This window comes from Oncorhynchus kisutch, linkage group LG14, assembly GCF_002021735.2.
Source record: "Oncorhynchus kisutch isolate 150728-3 linkage group LG14, Okis_V2, whole genome shotgun sequence".
In the NCBI taxonomy this organism is placed as follows: domain Eukaryota; kingdom Metazoa; phylum Chordata; class Actinopteri; order Salmoniformes; family Salmonidae; genus Oncorhynchus; species Oncorhynchus kisutch.
In genome coordinates, this window is record NC_034187.2 from 56,035,628 (window position 1) to 56,054,954 (window position 19,327).

Here is a 19,327-nt window from a genome sequence, read left to right on the forward strand (position 1 = left end):
CCTGCAAACAATTCGAAGGAAATCGGGGTTGTCGTTACCTTAGGTCCAAGTCTTCCAGGATAGCCAGGAAGTCCAGGAACACCAAGTTTACCCTGCAATCAGATACTGTCATTAATGACCCTCTGATGAACCTATCAAAATAAACCAAAACCAACAACATAGACGGAACCACCATCATGTAAAAATTGGCCAACCAGGTAGGTGTGTTATGAGATACTTTCAAATATAGTGTCATTTTAATCAAGATAAAACAAACTTCTGTTATACAGAATATGAACCCTACTCTCACCTTCTCTCCAACCAGACCGATGGGCCCGAGCTCGCCAGGGGGCCCAACACGACCCTTTGGCCCCTCAGGACCATCCTCTCCTCTGGGGCCGGGCACTCCACCCTCTCCCTGTTAGCAGGAACACACAGGGGAATCAATCAACACTGATACATAAACCACATAACCATACATCAAATCAAATGTGAATCAATACATAAACCACATAACCATACATCAAATCAAATGTGAATCAATACATAAACAACATAACCATACATCAAATCAAATGTGAATCAATACATAAACAACATAACCATACATCAAATCAAATGTGAATCAATACATAAACAACATAACCATACATCAAATCAAATGTGAATCAATACATAAACCTTAAATAAAAAAATAAATTGTATGCAAATAACAAGGCAAAGAAACAAGGCAAATAACTTCAAACATGTAACACGACATTGTAAAACAATACATAATACTTGAATATAATTCTTTGGAGGAATTATTTCATAAACAACATGTATCTTACTCTCTCCCCCTTGACACCAAAGTCTCCTTTAATTCCAGGGAAGCCATCTTCTCCCTAAAAAAAAGGCAATTGTGGTTAATATTGAAAGCTGAAGGCCTTATACGGTCAATCAAGTGTTTGGGATGTTGTCCCTAAAATGCACAAATCCAAATAAAGTCTTCCTAAGAACTCTTACAACATAAAGAATTATGAAAACGTTGGTGGAATAATATTTAAAGTGTAAAAAAAAAAACAGTATGTACATCTTCTCACGTTTAGGTCAGAGAGAGAGACAATGAACTTTGACACCTGTGTGGCATTCGTGTCTGAAAGTGTGTCACAGTGCGCCCTCTAGTGATCCTAACCTAAAAGTACAGATACCAGTGGCTGATCTCTGAAAACTGCATAACCATGGCTGTTGTCATTCACAAAATACACTTTAGTGGGCTGAGAGACATAACTTTACAACATTTCTAAACGTATGTCAAATCAATCGAACCCAAACACTAACGTAAATGTTACAGAGGTGTTATAGCCCACGACATTACTGTCATCATGACACAAGACCAGCGTTGTACGTCACCTTCAAGATACCAGAATCAGTTCTCAAAGTGAGAGGCTACTTGTTTTTTTTATCGAAAAGATAAGATGTTTTATTGTCACATATACTATTCGTCAATCCCTGATACACTGGATGAGGTCACCTACCTTCTCTCCTTTGTGACCCTTCAGTCCACGGATACCTTGAGTTCCCTGCAATTACAACTGGATTAGGAGGTCAGTCATTAATCAGGCATTTATCGTCACAGATTAGTGACAATTAATGACGACTTTAGCCCCAAAAAAACTCATCTCACCTTAATGCCACGAGGGCCAGGATAGCCAATAGTTCCCTGAGGACCGTTGGGACCCTGTATGAAGATAGGAGAGAGGGTTAATGATGCACTACCTCACACAAGACACAACGTATAAGACACAATATATAGGCAGGCATCTTGGTGGGGATTTTGGCGCGGAGGTTGACTATATTTCATGAATACTGTGCAGGAGAGAGACGATTAGAGGATCTCACCTGGTTTCCTTTGGTGCCAACAGGTCCCTCCTTTCCTGGGTGACCCTGTGAGGTGAAGAGAGTATCAGAGGTCAAGAGAGGCATTATCAAGGACAACTTCAATTCAAGATGTGCTGATTACTTGTTCTTACCACTTTGTTCCATGAAAATGCAATAAAGTACCAGTGGAATTCTGCGTAATGCATTATTTATTTTACCTTTATTTAACTAGGCAAGTCAGTTAAAAACAAATTCTTATTTTCAATGTCGGCCTAGGAACAGAACGACAGATTTGTACCTTGTCAGCTCGGGGATTTGAACTTGCAACCTAACCACTAGGTTACCCTGCCGTCATCTCATGTTAAAAAACCTCTGCAGATTACCAATAATGTTTCCATTGCTCTATTATAACATACAGTAAAGATGAGTCCAATATAGGTCAGTGAGTACGTGACTTACAGGGGGGCCGTCGGCTCCGGGCATTCCTGGCAGACCAGGTTTTCCTGTGGGGCCCTGGGGGAGGAGATGAGAAGAAAGTCACAAGTTTACTGGACTACTGATGACAATACTGGTAACAGTGTTATCATCACTCAGTCTAAATACACTAGGACCTAAGTTGCAAAGTACACAATACTTTGTCTCCTTGTCAATCATTCCTGGCTGAATATTCTGAATGTGACGCTTCACTAGTTGTGACAAGTTCTGGAGACTTTACTGGAGCCTGTCGGGATGGTCAATATCTTTATGAAGGTTCATTACATAGTAATTACACACACAACAGTCATGGATCACTTTGTTCTCTTACCTTATCTCCCGGGGGGCCGTGGGCTCCCTGTGGCCCTGGCATTCCCTGAAACAAACATGTCATACGGTCAGATCTGGTCAGAGATACATCGCTTGGGGCATTATTACCACAGATTACAGTTGTGTTATTAGAGGTTGCTTATTTTTCATTGGATCATCCCACATTGTAAGGAGGTCGAAAATTTGAATGTGATATCCAGTCATTTGCAAGTGTTTAAATTGGCTAAAATCTGTCCCCAATAATGTGTCTCCTGCTCTGTGACGTTTCTCACCTGTGTTCCTGAGGTACCCTGCTGCCCTGGGGGCCCTGGCTCTCCTTGGGGACCCTGAGAGAGAAAAAAGAGAAGAGAGAAGAGGAGGAAGGAAGAAGAGATGGTTTGAGACTTTAAGGATGGTTTGCTCTCAATGGGAATACATCAATATGTTCAACTCCACAGAGGACAAAAAGGACAGAAAATCATTCACTGACCAGGTTTCCTTTAGGACCGTGGGGACCGTCGTTTCCACGCACACCCTGAAAGAGGAAAAAGAAAATAACATAAAATAGAAAAGACTGCTAGTTATCATAGCTATATGCAGGGTAAACAGACCTGACCTTAAGTGGCCTTCTACAAAATGACTATCTAGATGTACTAGTGATAAGAACATGATCCTGCACTTTAGGGGCTTTTTAGCTGGTGACATGAGGTTGATGTGGTCTGCTGACACTGTTGATGTGGTTCCTGGTCATATAGTTGCCTACTTTAGGGGTGCTTAGTACTTTCAGGGGTAGTATGAGGGTAAAGTTGTCATTCTGGGATGTAGTGAAACTATCCCAGTGCAGGGTCTGCTTGGTCATGGTGTTGTTTTAGGGTGCACCGTCATTGGCAGATCATTTGGCATATTTTAACCTAAAAAAGGTTTAAGTCATTTAACATATTTCAATATATTTTTCCCAAGATGTTTTACCCTAATATGACGCTTTAAGGTAAAATATCTTGAAATAAGATCAATTACTTGCATTAAGCCTTTTTAGGTTAAAATAAGTGAAATGATCTGCCAATGAAATTAGATCATTTAGCTTGGAAAGCAAGGAAAAAAGCACACATTTTAAGTTAATTATCCCTCAATATAAGATATTTAGGCTTGCTTATATTCACTTTTTGCAGTGTAGCTTCACAGCCAAGTATATTTAGAGTAAAACTGACATTCCAGTGTGGTGCACCAATGTGTGTACTTACAGGAGGGCCGGGGATTCCATTCGGACCTTTAGGCCCGAGCAAACCACGAGGTCCCTAAAAACAAGAGCGAAACAACAAAGGAACACAGAGAGAAAAAGCCAGGAACGGGTCAATAACAAGCCAGCTAAAACAGGTAGTCGCTATAAACAACACAATACACACACTATTATCCCAAAAATGTGAACGGTGATGGTAGTGAGACGGAACCGATGTCAACGGTAGCGTCAGAAATACACTCACGGGTTCACCTGGAAGTCCTCTCGGTCCGATGTCTCCGTCGTCTCCCTGGAAACAACACACACACACACAAAAGGTGAATGATAGAGACAGGATGTGAGGAAGGAGTTTGAAGGATCAATGGGGTCATGTTAAAAGACCACGGTGAGAAATGTAGAAATGTAGATGCAGTGTGTGTGTGGTTCTAGGTTCAGTGACCACTCTACTGTAGTTCTGGGCTGATAGACTCATAGTTGTATAGATCTCTATGGAGACATGGGACTGATAGGTCAATGTCTGATGTTTCGCCAAACTACTTACCCTCTCTCCGTCCTCTCCAGGACCTCCTAGGGGTCCCAATCCTCCAGTATCACCCTAAAATGGTGGAATAGAGAGGGAGGAAGAACAATTAAAACGACAGCATGCTTCATCACACTTCCGATTCCACTCTGTTTTTCCTCTGTTTCCGTCGATAGGACAGAGTCTTCCTTCCTGGGCAATAACCACGAGTCATGTTGAGTCACAATAGTTCCAGATGGAGTGGCTTGGTTTTCCCCGGTCCCTTGCTGCAACACGATTTCATTTAATGTGACACTCAAACTCTCTTTGACGAGGCCTCTACCATGTGTCTACGGTGGTGTGCTGGGTTGACCTTCGACCGTGAACTCACCCTGTGTCCTTTGTCTCCGGGCAATCCAGGCAGTCCGTCGAAACCACGGTCCCCCTGCGAGAGACAGACACGTCGAGTCAGGGGGTGGAGAAAACGGAAAGAATGTGTGCGGCTGTTGGATGAATCCCATCGACAACACAGTACCGCGGCATGTTCAAGGCGCAGCAGTAAGCCAGAGCATCAAATGAAATCCGCACTGAGAATGGAAAACCATTCATGTGACCTGAACAACGATTCAAAAGCAACACGCATGCAAAGTCGAGGCCATACAGACCGTTTTCAGAGAACTTACGTGAGGTCGTAGAACAGAATCGGGAAGAACAGATGATGTTTACGACAAAACAAGCAGCTGAGAGCTTACCTTAGGCCCGCCCTCTCCTGGCATGCCTCTGGCGCCATCAGCTCCAGCACGACCCTGAGGGGAGATAGAGGGAACCACACAATCACATCTAATGTCACTGCATTCGCGTTTATTGTAATCTGCATGGCTGTAGACATAGCATACCATTTAGTGTGAAGCAATGTATTGGGCATGCATACAAATAGCATGCTAGTATCAACACTGGAATGTGGGCAGTGAGCATCCAAAATGGCACCTTATTCCCTATTTAGTGCACTACTTTTGACAGGGGCCTATAGGGAATAGCGTGACATTTCGGGCGGATTCATAAATACAGTAATGGAGATCAGATTGCGCTCACTTACTCTTCTTCCTGATTTGCCGAGAGGGCCGCTCAAACCCTGTGGTCCTCTGGGGCCCTGAAAAAAAGAATAGATGTCTGTGATGAATGCCTGTCTGAATTGAGTATCGATAATAAACACATAAAGAGAAATAGTCTCTACTACTACTACATTACAGTTGAGGGAAAACAACCGTCTCTTCACAACTGACCAGCACTACAGTGGTGTAAAGGTACCTGTATAAAGCCAATCTGTGGTCTGAGTCAGATATAGGGGGAAGAAATGTCCACAGACGTGGTTCTGGAATGAATATCTCTTTACCTGAGGTCCAGGATCCCCACTCTCACCCTTCAGACCAGAACTTCCAGGGGTACCCTGACATAGAACAGAAACAACCATTATTGTGGAGGGACACACAGACGTCAATCAAATAGCCCAGTCACTCTGTTTACTTTATCCCCGTGGTGATCTGGGGATCATCTACACACGGTCAATATTCTTATGATACATCGACAGACTGTTATTGGAGGAAATGTGACGGAGGAAAAGGGAGGGTACACACCAGAGGTCCTGTGCGTCCAGTGTAGCCCATTGGTCCGGGTGGTCCCTTCAGAGCCAGCTAAGAGAAAGGAGTAACAACAAGAGGCCACGTCAGCCCTTAGCCATTACTCAGACCATTTTGAACACATGAGAACTGCCCTTAAGAACACTGTCCCGAAAGAGATTGCATTCAACCTACATGTTGTCTTATGTTGTGTTCGTTAAATCATTCGGGGTGTTTTTGTAGTGCGTGCTAAAGCTGTGTGATAAACCAGTGTGACGGACAGTGTTGAACTCTCATCCCTCACCCTGGCCTGAGACAGAATGGCCTGAGCCTGGGCTTCCTGTGCTGAGACCATGGGACCCTTGTCTCCTCCACTGCTTCCAAAACGGAACTACAGAGAGAGAAAACATACAATTATTCCCAATTAAGGCAGTTTGTCATCTTCAACCTTACGACTCAGTACTGGGGTCTGAGTCGGAGAAAGAAACAAACTGATGAAGAACAGGGTAAAGATTAAGACTGTTCAAAGACAACAGAGAGAGAGAGAGAGAAAAGGTATGGAAACGAAAGGGGAAAGAAAGAACGTAAGAGGGCCGTAGGGATGATTGCCAGAAGGGCATCAGTCGTTCACTCACGGGCAGCATGACAGACGTTCCGGGGGGGCCAGGGACGCCATCGGCACCGGGGATACCAGACTTTCCAGGGATTCCCTACAGGAGGAGATACCAGCACAGTCAACCACCACAACAAGACAACTAAAGCCATAGACAAACAATACATCAAGTTTAACTTGTTCAGAAACACAGAAATACATTAGATAGTAGGTAAAAGTAGGACTCCCGAGTAGAGCAGCGGTCTAAGGCACTGCATCTCATGGTTCGAATCCAGGCTGTATCACAATAGAATACCGTGATTGGGAGTCTCATAGGGCGGCGCACAATTGGCCCAGTGTCGTCCAGGTTTGGCCGGGGTAGGCCTTAATTGTAAATAAGAATGTGTTCTTAACTGACTTGCCTAGTTAAATAAAGGTTAAATAAAAACTCACCCTCTCGCCAGGATCACCAACAGAGCCAGGAGGGCCAGATGGGCCATTAGGTCCGGGGAGACCCTAAGGGAGAAGAAGAAGAGTTTGGGATAAGTACAGTAAATAAAGGTATTCTATTCTATGAGACGCAATTCAGTAGAAAGAGCTGGATGAAATGCACTTACTGCTGGTCCCTCTGGTCCCGGAGGTCCCTCAATCAACATACCCTGTGAAGAATGTAAAACATGGGGGACTGAGAGACAGTGGTGGTATTTCAACGTCAGACGTTGCTACTTATTTCCATATCAATTCCATCCACAGGAAATTCGGGGAATCCTCTGGCCTTGTGGTAACTCGGTGTTCGGGACAGCTAAACTGTTTCTTGTGAAACGTACGTTGACTACTGAATGTTGTGGTGCCCCCTGTAGATGAGGAGGTCACAGTGCACAGGAGTAGCTATAACAACGAAACAACAACGTAAATGGCAACTCACAGGCTCAAGGACAGCAGGCTCTCCCTTCTCTCCTTTTACGGCACTCACTGAGGCCTGAGGAAAACACACATGTAACCCACAATACAGCACAGTCAATGAATATGCCTACAGACCCGACACACACTCCACCAAGAGCTTTTGTCAAACCTGCCGACATGGCGTGTAGCCAACAGGTTGAGGTAGAAATAGTCATAAAAGCAAATCCACCAATAACAGTTGATTCCCACGTCACCCAAAGGTAGCTCAAAATGGTTCTATGGCACGGCCTTGGAGAAATGCGGTGTTGTAGCGTTTGTTTGTAAAAGCAAGGGAACTATTTTAGAGGTTAACCATTTCTCAAAAGGCTTCGTTTCATAGGACATTTTGTAGCTCCTTATCAAACTGGACAAATCAATGGCTCATCACCAAGTTACAGAAAACATACCTGCAAAGGATGTGTTCTGGGTTGATAATATCACATACACAACATAGTATTAATGAGAGATATATTCAGTACAGACAGAATACTGTATATACTGTGGTCTTTCCTACCAAAAGGCAAATGAGCAGAGTGGGTTTGAATCATAAAATGGTCGCCAAAAATATTGCTATTTACAAGGTTGTAGAAGCAATAAATTTCACCTGTTTTATGTCCGAAATACTATGTAATCTTAAGAGTACTCTAAAGAGACCACAGTGTCTAAGTGTATAAACAAATAATGTAAATAAGTCCAGACCCTCGTTGGGCGTCAACTTTTATCAACTCTCCTCACTAAAAAGTCTTCAGAGCATCCTTCCCTCGGGGCGACCTATAACTTCAAGCTTAATAGCAAGTCCAAATGGAGACATACACATAGACAGGCATTAAAAACAAATGAGATCCGAGCCAGATCATTTGCTGCGCCTTTAGTACCTCTTTGTGTATGCATACTAACCAGAGTATACACCGAGTATACACAAATCCTATTTCAGCTCCTGCTAGGATTGAAAGAAAGATTTGGTGGAAGCGCAGTGACTTACGCCTCCCTCGTCTGTCACAGCGGACAGGGCGGGGCCCATGTAGCCGTCAGTCTCTCCTTCGGGCAGAGGCTCGTTGTAGTCCTTGTAGGAATAGTCGTATTCCTTCATGCCCAGGTCTCCAGTCACATACTCCTCAGTAAAGGCCTCGACCTCACCCCCTGCCTTGGCCAAATCTACCCCCTCTGCCACCAATGTCTCCTCCACCTGGGGCAGAGCGATGACGGAATGGAGGTGCCAACAGAGAGAAAAAGAGCAAAGAGAGAGATAGAGAAAGAGAGAAGGGAGAGGAAGACAGGAAGAGGAAAAAGATCATAGAAAAGAAATCCAAGACATTGACGAAAAGTAAAGTGACAGTAAATGATAGATGAAGAAGCAGAGAGATACCGGGAGAAAAGGAGACGGCAGAGAGTGTGATAAGTCTTACCTTTTACAAAACACAGACACTGACAGAGGGACATAGAGCATAGTGACACCTGGTGGACATCAAAGGAACAGCCAGTTCTTCCGGAAATTTCCTCACCAAAGCATGGAAAGCTTAAGGTCCATTCATGCTCCATTAATATCGCCACAATTTTCATTAAGGGCCTTCTGGGCCTTTGAAGCCATCATCTCTTACAAATGTAGGCATATTTGTGTTTATTCTTAAACTTATAATAATGGCATGTTTCCACCAAAGCTTCTAGGGTTTATCACCAGCTTGTGTGTTTGTGTCTAATGATTGAGTTAACTGAAACGGAAGCAGAATAATTGTGGGCTAGCAATATACTAACATTATCAAAATTAAGTGTGTGAGGGAAATTTCATAATTCTTTACCTAGGCAGTTTTACATATTCCATTCTACACAATGGAGATTAAAAGTTGGGTAGCAATATACTAATATTTTAGTGTACAAGACTCACTGACACACACACACACAAGAATGAGGTGAAACCCCCCCACTTTGTGAAAACAAAAGCAGCTGCTATTATGCAAAGCTATTACTATGTTACTTTTCCCTATTCAACTTACCACTGCTGGTTATGTAAAACATTATGTAACAGGTCCAACATTGATCACATAGATAGAAATGACTGAATAGAATGCTGGCTATTGAAATAAAGGAACTGATTTATTTCTCAATAGAAAACAAATCTCAGAAACATTTTTCCAATGATTTACCATTTCTTCTTTGAAGATAATCATTTTTTAAAAACGATTCATATAAAATAAAGAGAACACATACAACAGAACTGTGAGGAAAGAGTCACACATTCTGGCTGCCACTAGAATTCTCTCAACAAAATACAGTTCCGTATGCGCTCAAACAAGAATGCATGATATCCATTCCTCCGCTGTGTATATCAAACATTCGTACGCGACTTCCATTTTCTCAAGACTGTTGTTCTTATTTCAAGACTAAATGTGTTATCAAATTAGAATATTGATATGAGAACAAACAAAAAATGATCTTGGGTTAGGGAAAATGAGAGCCACATGAAAATGTTTGATACGCCAAAATGAATGTGATTGCGTTCCTCTTTGAAAAAGTGTGGCATGTCTCATGGCTCTGGTGGCAACAAAATGGGTAGGAGTTGTTATGGTGCGTGACAACCTGTTAGACCACTTTGTTGTACTACCGGATGGCTGGGCTCACCTCCACATAGAGATTACTAGGAAGAATATAACAGTATCTAATAATTCATGTTGTATTGACTTTAGCTGGGGAGTGTTTTGAACTAGTGTGATATCGATGGTGTCTTCTCCCACTGTTTTGCTATGTGCGGTTTACCTGGCCAGTCGTCCCTTCTTGTCCAATCACCTCACTCTCTGGCTGTAGGACTGCCTCCTCGTAATAATAATCCGTCTCTGTAGGGGTGTGGCCAGCCTCAGAATTTGCAGTTTCTACATCCTGATTGGTCAGGTCAAGAAGAGGTGGGGGGTGGGGACCAGGGTGGAGGTAGGCGGGTTTGAATGAGAAAGGGTGGTTAGTTTTAAGATGGTCAGTATTATGACTGATGTGTTTAAAGAAAAGATGAGACACATTAAAGGGGATGTTTGTCAGGTAAAAAGGGCAAACATCAAATAGTTTTGCCAAAGAGTTCTCTGGCAAAACATGTTTTCAAAGTTTAGAAATGTCACTTTGAGCTAGAAATACATTTTAGCAGTTCAAAAAATCTTGATGACTAGAAATGTTGCCATCTGCAAGATTTAGGAACGGTCCATACTAAAATGTATTTATTGAATTCCTGAAAAACGTTGTCTGGTAAAAAAAAGAGCCACAAAGCCACGATAGGTTCATTAGGTCAAGTCTGGTCTTCTGCTGATGTCAGAAGGTTGGAGAAGGCCTCAACTTGACCACTCCTGGTGAGATGGATTATCACTGTTATTAATAGTGGATGCATATTTTGTTTGGTCTCCTCTATGAAGTGGGAAAGACTTTAACCAGAGACACGGGAAAAAGTTTCAACCACAAAAAGCAGCCTCACAGAACAAGTTCAACAAGTTCCAAATAACCTCAGAGCAGAGATATTCACAACAACTAAATACTTACCCGTTTTTCAAATCAGTACAAACTTATCTGATAACTGTAATACATATGGCTTTGACATATATATATATTTTTGAACCATCTCAGAGCTTCATTACATTGACATACTCGCCCATCTCAATTCGACTTGCATGTTAATAGTAACTGAGCCAGAGGTCTACGACGTGCACTGAGTGGAGTTGAACTGATACCTAAGCATATTTAGCGTGCTTAGCTTCTGTGAGACTGCTTCACTCATATTTCACTCCAATATGATCAAAACGGGGGGGGACACGTCTTCGAGAGAACCCACGTTTGAGAGGACAGAAGAGAAGTGAGAGAGAGAGAGAGAGAGAGAGAGAAACGGGAAAAGTTGTATTCTATTGTCTACAGATTGTGTGGGTACATATGTTTTATGTCTCCCTTTGTCTGTGTAAGAAACGCATGCACACAGGTCAATCCCTTCACTAGCGCGCCACTCAATGACGGAAAAAAAGACAACAACAGGCCCCGTGTGAACGCTGAGAACAGGTTCTGAGTTTCAGGAGCTTTGAAGGGGAGTTTGTCAGGAAACGGAGAGGAGACTGTACAGGTAGCCATGCGTCAATACGACAGTCTGTTACACCGCTATATCATATAGGTTCTCACCATCATATTGATCATATGATATGTAAACGGAGGAGAGGGTCCAGGTTGGTATGAGCCAACTTCCTTTCTGAGGACCAGGCAGTCCACCACCTAGCTAGGTCTTTCACACTCAATTCCATAGCTGTTAGTGGTTGAGTCGAAAAAAGAATTGCAGTCCCAACGAATCCAAATTGGTCAGCAGCGTTGAACTGTGCAGTTTTAGCTTTATAGATGTTACATCCAAGATTTGTAAATGATATGAATCATTCAGACAAGTATAAAACATTTACTTCTTATATAGATATGAGTATGAAACAAATAAGAGTCACAGCTTTTCTGTATCACTGTAATCTATGTACGTAAACATACCCATAGTGAAGGTATGTACCGTTGTATAAAAATGGTTTACCTTCTCTGCGGCTCAAAATCATTTGAGAAGTGTGGCTAAAAAAGTATAAACTCTTTACACCTAAAACGAGGCACTAAAACTATCATTCGTTTAAAGTAGAACTACAAGCCTGCTTGTTGAACAGACATTTGCAGTAAAATCTGGATGGAGAACGACCTGGTTCCCAGAAGGGATAGCTGGAAGATACAGCTCTGGACTGCCACCATGGGCTCTTTGTTTGTACCTGTTGATAACCGTTGCCCGTTTTCTTCTTTGGTTTTTCCGGCACAGGGACGACGGTGCCACTGTATGCAGTCTTGCCGAAGGGAGGCATTTTTTGGGTCATCGATTTGACGTTATTTACATCAAGCACCACCTTGGTTCTCTCTGGCTTCGGGGAAGCAGGTTCTGGGCTTGGCAGCTCTTTCTTCGGTGCAGGTTTGAGGAAGGGAGGAACTTTGATGACAACTGACTCTCTTGGTATGACTTTAGTGATCTCGGTTTTCGCTTCCTTAACCTTTGTGACCTCGGTTTTTACTACTTTAACTTTGACTTCGGTTTTTGCTACCACTACTTTGGTTTCTGCTTTTGCTGGTTTCACTTTGCTGACCACAGTTTTTTCTACTTTAACTTTAGCGACGTCTTTTTTGGGCTGGGCTTTAGTGGTTTCAGGTTTTGCTGCTTCGGTTTTGCCATTAGCTTTTTTGTCACTGGCGCTTTTTCCATTACCACTCACTTTCTTATCCTCATGGGTTTTACCATTGCCATTAACTTTGGCCTCACCATTTAGTTTCTTCTCAACTATAGGTTTGGCATTGCCATTGATTTTGGCCTCACCATTTACTTTCTTCTCAACTCTAGGTTTGGCATTGCCATTGATTTTGGCCTCACCATTTACTTTCTTCTCAACTATAGGTTTGGCATTGCCATTGATTTTGGCCTCACCATTTACTTTCTTCTCAACTATAGGTTTGGCATTGCCATTGATTTTGGCCTCACCATTTACTTTCTTCTCAACTATAGGTTTGGCATTGCCATTGATTTTGGCCTCACCATTTACTTTCTTCTCAACTATAGGTTTGCCATTTACTTTTTTTTCACCTTTTTTCGCAGCAGGTGTGGGCTTGGCCACTGGTGTGGCTGTAGTGGGTTTGATCTTGTTCAGGAGGACTTCAATTGCAGTAGGTTTGGCTTTGGCCGGGTAAAGCTTGGCTTTGCTGGGCTTGGTGGCAGCAGGTACGGCTTTAGCTGGTTTGGCTGTGGCCTCAAGCTTAGCATGCTCTGCTTTCACAGGTTTGGTTGAGGCAGGTTTTGCCGACTTAACTACTACAGGTTTGGGAGCCTTAACGACTATAGGTTTGTCCGCCTTAACGACTATAGGTTTGTCCGCCTTAACGACTACAGGTTTTTCTGCCTTAACGACGATAGGTTTGGCCGCCTTAACGACGATAGGTTTGTCTGCCTTAACGACTATAGGTTTGTCCGCCTTAACGACTATAGGTTTGTCTGCCTTAACGACTATAGGTTTGTCTGCCTTAACGACTCCAGGTTTGTCCGCCTTAACGACTATAGGTTTGTCAGCCTTAACTACCACGGGTTTGCGTTTGTCAGCATTGCCATTGGCACCCTTCTGTTGTGCATGCGTGTCGGTTGTGTTGTGTTATAGTTTGTGAGGGTGGGTGTTGAGAGAGAGGAGAGGTAGAGAGATACATTGGGGGGTGGGAAGGGATGAAAGCACAGGGGATGGATAGATGGAGAGAGAAAGACAAAGGTGGATGTTTTGAGACAGTGATTTAAAGATGGCTTAGGCTTGGGTGATTTACTGAGACTGTTCTGGCATTACTGGATACAGCAGAATGTGGGCAAAGGTGCTTTACAGTTCCTATAAAGAAAAGTTGTTTCAATGTAGCACTGGAAAGATGGGAACTGAGCATTTTAAAGCCAATTGAAACCTTGACTAATCGGAGCAAGGTAGGAATGGTGCTATGTGCCAATGACAAGACTTAAATTACAACAGGGGACAGTGTAGAATTATATTTTTGGAAGTCAATGTAATACAATGTGTAGCCTAATACTCAGCTCGTACAGTGCAATGGATGCTGATCTCTCCAGTAATGCCATTCTCCATATTAAAAAAGCAGCATCTCTGTGCTAATGACAAATGGAGCCTGTGGCTTGCGGAGGCACTGGGGATGTAACGGTCAGGTAAAGCTGTAGCCTCTGATGCACTGAGCCGTCCAACTGCGAGAGAGCTGTGAGCTCATAGCCACAGAGAAGCAGCAGCATTGGGTGTCAGGCGAACAAAAGTTTGTTGTACTGGGGCGTGATCTGATATTCTAACAAGTGAAGAATATACACAGATATAACCGATATATTCAAATTCAGGCAAATACAAAAATATGTACAGTGTGTGTGCATATATGTAGAGAATAGCTCATTGGACATGCAGTGAGAAACATGTATATTACACATAATGAGATATAGACAACAGAAAAGGGACATTGAAAAACACAGGTATTTAGACAGACAGTTAAACTGAGGCACAGAGAGATTGACAGACAAATGGACAGACAGGGGCATATTTATGCCAGATCCAGGGGAAATGCATAACCATGGATGTACAGGGGGACAGACACATTGATACCTTATATTGACCAAAAGACCGATTACAAAAGTCAAATATGTGGAAGCATGCAGTAACATTTATACACATGAAAAGCAGAAATGCAGTGGTTAATCCCAGAAAGAATCAGACATGCAAATGATGTTAATACAGACACATCTGATACATGACAGCCCTTTCTCACCCACTGCTGTCTGAGTTGAATAATCCTTCCTTATCCTCAGCTAGTCATTTTGTACAATTGCTCCGTTGTTTTGTCATAACTGAGACTCAAACTGAGACTCAGACCCAGTGATATGATGTATGTCTACCTTTAATGCCTACTTTCATACAAAACATGTACTGCATTAATTAAGTTGTTATTTCCAAGTTGAGGGTAATAATCATATGAGCAATTGCAAAAAATGATAGCAAAATATATAAAGTCCATTGTTTTGTATTCATTTATTTTCCTTCCTTCTCTTGACAGTTGGTCCGGCCCAGTGTGGCCAGAGAATAAGGGAGAAAGGGGCAGTGTGGACAGAGAATAAGGGAGAAAGGGGCAGTGTGGACAGAGAATAAGGAACAGAGGGGCAGTGTGGACAGAGAATAAGGGAGAGAGGGGCAGTGTGGACAGAGAATAAGGGACAGAGGGGCAGTGTGGACAGAGAATAAGGGAGAGAGGGGCAGTGTGGCCAGAGAATAAGGGACAGAGGGGCAGTGTGGACAGAGAATAAGGGAGAGAGGGGGAGTGGGACAGAGAATAAGGGAGAGAGGGGGAGTGGGACAGAGAATAAGGGAGAGAGGGGCAGTGTGGCCAGAGAATAAGGGACAGAGGGGCAGTGTGGACAGAGAATAAGGGAGAGAGGGGGAGTGGGACAGAGAATAAGGGAGAGAGGGGGAGTGGGACAGAGAATAAGGGACAAAGGGGCAGTGTGGCCAGAGAATAAGGGAGAGAGGGGCAGTGTGGCCAGAGAATAAGGGAGAGAGGGGCAGTGTGGCCAGAGAATAAGGGACAGAGGGGCAGTGTGGACAGAGAATAAGGGAGAGAGGGGGAGTGGGACAGAGAATAAGGGAGAGAGGGGGAGTGGGACAGAGAATAAGGGACAAAGGGGCAGTGTGGACAGAGAATAAGGGAGAAAGGGGGAGTGGGACAGAGAATAAGGGAGAGAGGGGCAGTGTGGCCAGAGAATAAGGGAGAGAGGGGGAGTGGGACAGAGAATAAGGGAGAGGGGGGGAGTGGGGCCAGAGAATAAGGGAGAGAGGGGCAGTGTGGCCAGAGAATAAGGGACAGAGGGGCAGTGTGGCCAGAGAATAAGGGAGAGAGGGGCAGTGTGGCCAGAGAATAAGGGACAAAGGGGCCAGAGAATAAGGGACAAAGGGGCAGTGTGGCCAGAGAATAAGGGAGAGAGGGGGAGTGGGACAGAGAATAAGGGAGAGAGGGGCAGTGGGACAGAGAATAAGGGAGAGAGGGGCAGTGGGACAGAGAATAAGGGACAGAGGGGCAGTGTGGCCAGAGAATAAGGGAGAGAGGTGTGTGTGCTGTACCTGGTCCCCCAGTGCCCCCACATTGTTAACATACCTACACATACTCATATATACGACAATGACAACATGTAAATGACATTAATACAACATTAATAACACAATGTTAATACAATGTGATAGGTGAGGTGTAAAGAGGTGATGTCAGAGGACGAGCTGTCATGTGAATGACACCACGAGAAGGGTCGTATTACAGAGGAGAGTAGGGAGAAACAGAGTGGCAGGGAGAGAGGCATGGAGACCTAAACTTTTTTAATATGATATTGAAAAAATGTAACACGCAAATTTAACTTACAAAAGGGATGTCTTACAGTAACAAAAAATGATGTCATTATTTTTTCATGTACTGAGCCTGAACCTTATTTGTCTTCACACCTCTTTCCCTGTGCCTCTCTCTCTCCCTCCTTTCCCTCTATTTTGATTCTCTTGCTCCCCTTTTTACCTGTTGAGTGGGGCCCCTTGGTCGGGCGGAGGTGAGGTGGACAGAGGAGGGGGGGGGGGGGGTCTGTTGTTTCCCCATAATAATAGAGGTACTCATGGTCATCTTACTCCTCATCAAAGTACTGAGAGAGATGGGGGTGTGGCCAAGAGGGTCGTGCAGGCAGAGGAATGGAGGCAGTGGAATGAAGGACAGGAGGTGCGAAGAGTGAGTTTCAAAGGCAGAGAAAGGCAGAGGGGGTGGACAGGAAGTCATGAAAGGAGAAGTAAAGGGGGAAATATGGTGGGGATGAGCGCGTTGGAAAAGAAAATAAAAGCAATGTTTTTCGATTCATTAGGACTCCATGTGTTGATTAATGTCTGGAGAGCTATTAATGGAGACACACGGAGGATCTTGATGAATGAGAAAACAAACGCAATGAATAAAACCACACCGATTTATATTCATTCCACAGCACTCATTTCAGCAGCATTTCTAACACGTGTTTTCTGTGATTGGTGCAATCCAACGTGATAATTCTCCTGATACTCATGAAATTAAATGTAGAGAAGCAGGCTACTTGTATCATCCTCTTTCCCCGACCTTTCTGTCTTCCATTTTGTTCTAAAACAGCCTTTTATTCCAGTTGAGTGCATATCGACTGTGATTCAATGCTTGTGTGTCTATATTGAAATAAGTCTTGCACCAGGATTTCAACAAACACAAACAAATTAAAAACGTCATTCTTCTGATGAGTTTCTCATAAGTTTACTGACGTACTACGGCATTGTTTAATGTTGTATTGTTTGTAGTGGTAGAGAAAGGGCTCTGCTTTTATTGAATTCCCTCAGAACACACGTAGGTGAGGGGGAAAGTGGGTAGATACAAACTCATAACGCGAGAGGACAGAGCAGCACTTTGATGACTTCCTGGAGCTGTCGATGGCTGGGGAGGATGAGGCCTCACTGCCTTCAGTGAGCAGAGGGGTTTGTGTGGACATCCCTTCATATCAGTGTATATTGGGGCTTGGGATAGCAGTACTGCACTATGCTATCCTGTGTTGTGTTGCACTGGGATGCGTGGTCCTGAGTTGCTTTATGCTGTGGCCGTGATGTTGGAAGTAGCTGGACTGCAAAGAGAGACTCTAGTGACGTGAGCTCCAAGTGGTAAACGTACTACAGAAAACTGTTGTGACTTGTGGTGGCGCATTGGTGAATCCTAATTCCCTTCCAGGTGGCTGTTCAGTGTCTGTGGTGTTTTGCTGTGTTACTCACGTATGTGTTGGGGTCCTGGGACTGGGTCTTGGGTAGAGGGGAGTCACAGTCAGGGCTGTAGTGTTCACAGAAGTCATAAGCAGCCTGAGGGTTGGATGCGATCAGCAGCTGTTGGATATCGCCCTGTGGGAATTAGAAAACCAACAGAAAGCCTCATTGAAATGACAAGTAATATCACTTGAATCAGTTCCTGAGCTGAAAGCAGATCCGCTGCCGTTGAAGGGAGAAGGGTTGATCAGGTTTTTGCTGGACAAACAAGAAGAAGAAGAACATGAAGATTAAACGAAGAACATTGCAGTGATTGTGAGAGGTTCAGCTTGGTAATGCCATAACATGGTAGCCAGTTTACTGAAGCAGATCTTAATGAAAGTGCTACCATTACAACAGACAGTAATGGTAACCGTGTCCCAGGAGACTCCACATTCCTGGCCCCCTTTTCCTTTCAGACCACAAACCTGTAAAAACTTGATCGGTCAAAGAAAGATGTTAGACCCATTTTCAGTCTTTCTACCCATTCTGTTCAGGAAGGAGAGGAGACAAGAAAAGATAGCAGTCTAATAATATTGGGACAGGTATATCTCTATGGTACTAGGGTCATGTATGTCTCTATGGCACTAGTGTCATGTATGTCTTTATGGCATTGGTGTCATGTATGTCTTTATGTCATTGGTGTCATATATGTCTCTATGGTACTAGTGTCATGTATGTCTCTATGGCCTTGGTGTCATGTATGTCTCTATGGCCCTGGTGTCATGTATGTCTCTATGGCCTTGGTGTCATGTATGTCTCTATGGCCCTGGTGTCATGTATGTCTCTATGGCACTGGTGTTATGTATGTCTCTATGGTACTAGTGTCATGTATGTATCTATGGCATTGGTGTCATGTATGTCTCTATGGTACTAGTGTCATGTATGTCTCTATGGCACTAGTGTCATGTATGTCTCTATGGCACTAGTGTCATGTATGTCTCTATGGCACTAGTGTCATGTATGTATCTATGGCACTAGTGTCATGTATATCTCTATGGCACTAGTGTCATGTATGTCTCTATGGTACTTGTGTCATGTATGTCTCTATGGTACTAGTGTCATGTATGTCTCTATGGTACTAGTGTCATGTATGTCTCTATGGTACTAGTGTCATGTATGTCTTTATGGCATTGGTGTCATGTATGTCTCTATGGCCCTGGTGTCATGTATATCTCTATGGCACTAGTGTCATGTATGTCTCTATGGTACTAGTGTCATGTATATCTCTATGGCACTAGTGTCATGTATGTCTCTATGGTACTTGTGTCATGTATGTCTCTATGGCCTTGGTGTCATGTATGTCTCTATGGCCCTGGTGTCATGTATGTCTCTATGGCCCTGGTGTCATGTATGTCTCTATGGCCTTGGTGTCATGTATGTCTCTATGGCCCTGGTGTCATGTATGTCTCTATGGCACTAGTGTCATGTATGTATCTATGGCACTAG

At 43.5% G+C, this 19,327-nt stretch overlaps 1 protein-coding gene across 6 annotated transcripts in view; it reads right to left on the reverse strand.

The window, feature by feature from the left end:
• col11a2 (collagen, type XI, alpha 2) overlaps positions 1 to 19,327 on the reverse strand; it is a 46,745-nt gene that overhangs the window by 11,787 nt on the left and 15,631 nt on the right. Inside the window, exons 5-32 of one of the 6 annotated variants that reach the window (XM_031788575.1) lie at positions 17,852 to 17,974; positions 13,066 to 13,642; positions 12,257 to 13,011; positions 10,260 to 10,379; positions 8,491 to 8,694; positions 7,492 to 7,545; positions 7,184 to 7,225; positions 7,020 to 7,082; positions 6,610 to 6,684; positions 6,279 to 6,365; positions 5,993 to 6,049; positions 5,752 to 5,805; positions 5,455 to 5,508; positions 5,111 to 5,164; positions 4,750 to 4,803; positions 4,401 to 4,454; positions 4,104 to 4,148; positions 3,864 to 3,917; positions 3,113 to 3,157; positions 2,916 to 2,969; positions 2,645 to 2,689; positions 2,299 to 2,352; positions 1,861 to 1,905; positions 1,646 to 1,699; positions 1,497 to 1,541; positions 810 to 863; positions 290 to 397; positions 39 to 92 (exon numbers count right to left, since the gene is read on the reverse strand). In XM_031788575.1, the coding sequence (XP_031644435.1) occupies positions 39 to 92; positions 290 to 397; positions 810 to 863; positions 1,497 to 1,541; positions 1,646 to 1,699; positions 1,861 to 1,905; positions 2,299 to 2,352; positions 2,645 to 2,689; positions 2,916 to 2,969; positions 3,113 to 3,157; positions 3,864 to 3,917; positions 4,104 to 4,148; positions 4,401 to 4,454; positions 4,750 to 4,803; positions 5,111 to 5,164; positions 5,455 to 5,508; positions 5,752 to 5,805; positions 5,993 to 6,049; positions 6,279 to 6,365; positions 6,610 to 6,684; positions 7,020 to 7,082; positions 7,184 to 7,225; positions 7,492 to 7,545; positions 8,491 to 8,694; positions 10,260 to 10,379; positions 12,257 to 13,011; positions 13,066 to 13,642; positions 17,852 to 17,974 (3,084 nt within the window). Of the gene's footprint in view, positions 1 to 38; positions 93 to 289; positions 398 to 809; positions 864 to 1,496; positions 1,542 to 1,645; positions 1,700 to 1,860; positions 1,906 to 2,298; positions 2,353 to 2,644; positions 2,690 to 2,915; positions 2,970 to 3,112; positions 3,158 to 3,863; positions 3,918 to 4,103; positions 4,149 to 4,400; positions 4,455 to 4,749; positions 4,804 to 5,110; positions 5,165 to 5,454; positions 5,509 to 5,751; positions 5,806 to 5,992; positions 6,050 to 6,278; positions 6,366 to 6,609; positions 6,685 to 7,019; positions 7,083 to 7,183; positions 7,226 to 7,491; positions 7,546 to 8,490; positions 8,695 to 10,259; positions 10,380 to 12,256; positions 13,643 to 17,851; positions 17,975 to 19,327 lie in introns of all 6 variants that reach the window. The other 5 variants (XM_031788574.1, XM_031788576.1, XM_031788578.1 and 2 more) reach the window with 5 other exon arrangements.